General features: G+C 30.8%; 1 protein-coding gene across 1 annotated transcript in view; it reads right to left on the reverse strand.

The window, feature by feature from the left end:
- Positions 1–5,657, reverse strand: part of LOC121120579 (uncharacterized) — a 27,376-nt gene extending 21,719 nt beyond the window's left edge. Inside the window, exons 1-3 of the mRNA XM_040715453.2 lie at positions 5,346–5,657; positions 862–1,128; positions 64–179 (exon numbers count right to left, since the gene is read on the reverse strand). Coding sequence (XP_040571387.1) covers positions 64–179; positions 862–1,128; positions 5,346–5,456 — 494 coding nt within the window. The 5' untranslated portion in view covers positions 5,457–5,657. The remainder of the gene's footprint in view (positions 1–63; positions 180–861; positions 1,129–5,345) is intronic.
- Positions 5,658–6,000: the final 343 nt, after the last annotated feature.

Here is a 6,000-nt window from a genome sequence, read left to right on the forward strand (position 1 = left end):
TACGTAATTGCTTTGTACGTATAAAAGTAACAGTGAATAAAAAATAAATAACTTGAAACTTACTTGGTATTTTGATATCCGGCCTTTCCACACGTAATCATGTAGAACTTGTCTCCTACAAGTTCTAGTGTTTTATGGGCTCTCACAGCAATGGCAATACTCTTGTCCTCCGAACCACCCTATAAAAATTTAATATATTAATATTTAGTATAAATACTAGGCAAATTGTTTATGATAATTGTGGAACAAGGAAAAGAAATGTTTCTTCATATATGTAAGTACAGATAACAAAGGTATGTTTAAAAGAAACACAAAAAAATATGGTCTGCCCTTGAAAAAATCCTGTTCGTTTTCACGTACATAATATATGATAACCTATATCAATGTACTTAGAAATATAACTACATAATAATATCTCACTGACCTTACAATTACATACGTGAGAGAGTGATTTCAATTTTCTCTTTCTACATTAAATATACTTCCTTCTTCGAAATTTCAAATTTTGTGAATTTGACGTTTTTGTTCCTTTTTTTTTAGTAGTTGTTTTCTCTGATTTGAATGACTGTTGGAATGTGAAATCATAGAGGGCACATAATATATATTTACAAATCCACTGGAGCAACAAAAAAACTAAATATCTATGTAAATTGTTGTATAAGTATTGTACGCAAACCTATAAATATACTTTTCTTCTTCCAAATAGAAAAAAACAACACTCCCCCAAATGAAACTGTTACTTTCTTAAACAAATTTGTGTCATCAAAACTTGCATTTAATGTAACTCCTGCCACATAAGTGTTAAACATTTTGTGAAATGTACCTATCCTTCCCCTAAAAAATATGTTATTAGTACATTACCGAAAAGATTCCACAGTAGTCATCGTCATTTTCTTCGGCAAGCATGTTGATGCGAAGAAGAGTCACCTTGGTTTTCTCTCCGTATCCTGAGCATTTAGGCTTTCGATAATCTCTTGAATGCACAACACCCTCAAAGTTATGTAAAGTTTGAACTTTAACAGTCATGATTCCTGCACGACAAGTTGCTTCTACAATGGGAGAAAAGGATTCGTCTGGAGAATTTTGTGGGGATGCAACACCCGTAGTTGTGGTGGGGCTACTTTGTGCCTGAAATAAAGTTATAATACAATTAAATGGAGTAGGGAAAAATAATCTAATATTAATATTATATTATCATGGTATTATGTTATAATGGTTAAAGACATGCATACTCTGTTGAGAAGTGAAGAAAGAGACTGCGCCTCAGAATCTTAACCCTTTACATTAACCTCAGTTGACATTGACTAAGCATGAAATACATAATTAATATTGCTTGTCTAGATGGCGCTTTATACGAGTCTTCTTCAAGGTTTTTACATAACAACGTTCTTTGCATGTACTCGTATATTGTACACATTAAAATAGAATGATAATATAAGAATGATTCAACCAGTGGTGATATAATGAAAATAAATATGCTATGTATACATGATACAAAAATAATTATATTATTTAATCAAAGAAATCGCTTGAAGCAAAAAGCCTCAAAATTATTTTAGCAGTGAGTATTTTTTATGAGTTAGGCTGCACCACTTACTCGCTAAAGGAATTTTAAACCCCACTGTATATAGGTACCGATATTATATACCAAATGATAGTAATAAAAAATCAGCCAATCATCCTTCAAATTCCAGCTCAACCTTCAACAAGAACAAGGATAACGTTTTGCTGTTGTCGCTGTACTAGATGCTTTTCTTTTGATGATATCTCAGGATTTTTGAATAAATATGAGATTTTTCTTAATTGTAATACCTATAATAAATCTACGAGTTATTATATTTATAAGTATTGGAAGATGTTACAATTATTGTATCATATCCTTTAATCTTTTCTACAACTAGAGAAATAAAAAAAGTCCCAAAGCCGTTGGTAATATGATCTGTAAGCTAATTAATTATTACCAGATTCATACAATGATTCTTTCACGGCGTTCCCTCACAAACATAACAATTAACACTACATTTTCTTGTTAGCTGTCGTTTTTTTCTACTTTCTCACCTCCTTATCTGTGTTCCGAAAGTTGATGATTCGGTAAATTTAAATTAGTCTAATTATTTTTATGTTAGTAGTAGTTGTGGTATAACATCGAGATCTGATCCCCACAACTTCAAATGACTTAATAAGTAACTATATAGATAGGTATACCTACCACGAAAAGATACAGATTCAATCTACTTGTTTTATACATAAATAACAGTTACGTCTGATCCAATTAAAAATCTAGGAATATTTGAGGTGACTTCCTTGATGTTTGACAATAATTAATAATTTTATTGTATTTCCTTACATTTTCATATTGAAATTGAATTATTCATATAATATGAAATAAATAATTTGGTTGAGGGAAATACTTCAGATTTTATACATCTTACTAGTAATACCTACATTAGGGTGTAAATTATTTACTTTTTTGTGAAAAAAGTAAATATTTGGTGGTTTAAAAGTGGTGTTTGGTCAAAGTTTAAATCATTTTCATTAATAATAATAAATTGAATTACCTCAAGGAAGGTATGATAGTTTTTTTACATAAAATTTGCTATCAAAACCGTCTAAAAGAATTACAATAGTATTTAAACGAAATGTAGCCTTCTGACACTCTGTTTGTTCGTTAGCGTATCACAGCCTAACGATTTGAATGATGTATACCAAATTTACAAGTACTTTTACTTTTAATTTAGATAAACAAAAAAGGGATCCTTTTGATGATATTAACCTGAATGACCTATTTATAACCTTTTTTGATGAAAATAATGTATTCCAAATTTTATAAATTACAGTGAAAATTTATTAGAAGCTAATTTGAAAAAAAAAAAAAAAAAAAATGACGTTCCAGGTCATTTGAGGCCGAGAGCAACAACAATAAAAATAGATATATTTGTATTAATAAGGAATATCATAATGTAGTATTTATTTTTTGAGTCCTTATTTAGGACTAAACACTGTAGTCCCGTGCAGGAGCGTCTACGCCCCACCAAATGAAGGAATTTTTTTCTCCTATGAGAAAAAAATTTCGAAGAAAATCGAAGCATAAAGATGGTTTTTTTCAATTTAAAAAAGAATCCAAAACCAAGCCCGCCCCCATAAAATGAAATATATATATATTATAATTCTGCGGACGCCCCTGTGTGGACAATGTACTTCTTTTTTTTTATAAATCTGTTCGAGTACAGACAGCCTGAAAGACCGGGTCCCGAGGACTGCACTAGACCAAATAAATAAGGACTGGCACCTTAGATTCAATGATTTAATAATAAATCGAAACCTTTGAAACCTAGGAACTTTATTAAACACAAATGGTTCATTTGACTAAAAAACTGTAATTTGTAGTAGTGTACGGACGATATTAAACCCAAATCATGTTTTTATTTATTTAAAAGTATAAAATCCTTTGGGCAACCTCTGAACATTCATAAAAATGCTTTCAAATATGCCAATCCTATTCCTTTTTTTTAATCAAGCGGAAGACTTTTAAACCTGGAAATTTGTGCTTTTTCAGAAAAAATGAAATAATTGACAACAGTCTACTACATATGTATGTACATTTCCTCATAATTAAAATGTGTAATAAATATAATGTACCATGGCAAGGTATTTATTAAAGGCATTTTTAGATGTATTTGTATTTGTTTGCTTGTTGTGGATGTATTTAGAGAGAGAGAGAGAGAGGGGGAGGGGGGAGGAATAAACGTAAAAAGAGAATGCTTCAAATGAATTGGTATTTCTATCCTTGAGTTGTACAAGTACCGACACTCAACATAACAATCCTTTTCCATATTATGTATGTAGAAATAGTGGTAGGTCTATACAATACAAGAGATCTCATATCTATTTATCTTCTTCTTTTAAATATATGTGAGATATATATAAAGTTGATAAAACATGGCCTTTTTGACCAATAAAAGGCAGTTTTTCCCTCACGGAAGAATCAAAAGTATTTACTTACATATATTTTTTGTAAGCATATAGGAAAAAATGACAATTAAAAATAAATATATTAACATAATTATTATTATTATACAATTGAAGGTTATTTGCATAATTAAAAGTTAATTCTTAAGTATGTACGTATTTATGTATTAGTAAATTCTTACTTTACTAATTACCTTGCAAATATATTACTATAATCTCCACGCCAAAAAAAAATTGCTTAAAAAAAATTTATAGTATATATGGCTAAATGTTATTATAGTAGTCAAATATTCATTGCAATAATACCTCCATGGTACTTGTATATTATAGTCTTTTTGTGAACTAATAGTAATTGTCCATGACATACGTGCATTATATAGAAACATAATCCGCTAAGCAAGTATAAATATTAGAGAAAGATAATCAGCTAATATTATAACGTTTTCTACGTGCAGATTCGTTTGAAATTTCCCTTCTTATAAAGCCAGGAAGGTAAATAAAAAATAAATTATACAGCTAGCTTGCTTGGTCAATTATTACGATTATTATTATATATTTATTATTCACCAAACCAAATGATAAATTAGTATAAATAATAAAAACAATAACAAGATTGAATTCATCTATGTTTTCCGAATTTTCCCTTTAAAATATCAAAGAAACGATTATGGATAGTATTTCTACTACTTCTCCTTCGCATCACGATCATTCAAATCCTTAAGGGAAAAAAGTTTCTAAATAATCATATGGTGTACATATATGTGTATGATCATATTATATACTAATAACTTATAAGATGCTCCTTTGCCAAAAGAAACCACCTCTCACTAGATACACACTCCCATCCCCCCAAAAAAAAAAAAACTCTTATTAGGATTCTTTAAAAAGTCGTGATTATGCAAGACTCCCCGAAAAATATATTCTTCTCCAAAAAGACAACATTCACTCAGCATTAAACAACATCTGCAATAATATGTATATTTTACTTCAACTATCGAAAGTCACACGGTACGTGCCAGATCCATTCACTTCTTCTCCTTCTTTCCTTCAATACTAACGCTTGCTCGTAAGCTGCAAAACACAATAGGGGCCCTTAGACCTACAAATCCCTCCTCCCTTATTATTATAGTATGTATAAGGCCTTTTAAATAAACATATGTTGTGTGCGTCTCTGTTAGGCATAACCTTGAAACAAAGGTACTATTTAGAACTACAGTACTACTAAAACTACAGATCAAAGTACTACTTACTACTGAGTAATTCTAGCAATATATTAAATTTCTATTTCTACAACAAAGACACACGCATCAATCTAATTACAGGATCCAAGAGTACCAAGTAAAGAGCGAAGTATATATAATGTAGAATCCCCTTACCTTCACTGCTAAATTGCTAAAGTTACTCATTAGGAACATCTTCGTGATGATGAGAAGGAGGATCGTCCGACAGGATCCCATACTTTTATCTATCCCACTCTTCTGACTCATTCTTGTCAATTGTACAAAATAATATGACTGACCCTTCTGAGAAAATGAGATGTCTTTCTTTTTCAGTCATATGCCTTTTTTCATAGCAGCAGCAAGCACACAGATCACACTCAACTCTCACTGAGACACACTCAATGACTGAGGGATCGATGTTAGTACGAGTGAGTAAGTGTGTATATAATAAAAAACCAAGCGCCTACTAGTGAAGAACCATTATCGGGATTCTACATAAAATGTAAGCGCACCCTCTTACCCGGCTAAGGCTCGCCTCAATCCGTGCCTAGTACCTGTTTTGCATTCTTTGGAATAAAATACATCCCATAGTACTACTCTATCTACATATTATGAACTAACCACTATTAGATACCTAGGTAGTGTACACTGTACACAGCCCATAGGTACATCTACCAACTCCCATTAGCAATTTTTGTTTTCTGCATCTTCAAATATCTTATTTTTCTTCATTAATGTGTCTATAAAATATGTTTGAATAGGTTTCGTTGATTGTACATTTAAAAGGTTGTGCATCCTGTCACATTATTAA

Source organism: Lepeophtheirus salmonis, chromosome 6 (assembly GCF_016086655.4).
Source record: "Lepeophtheirus salmonis chromosome 6, UVic_Lsal_1.4, whole genome shotgun sequence".
NCBI lineage: Eukaryota > Metazoa > Arthropoda > Copepoda > Siphonostomatoida > Caligidae > Lepeophtheirus > Lepeophtheirus salmonis.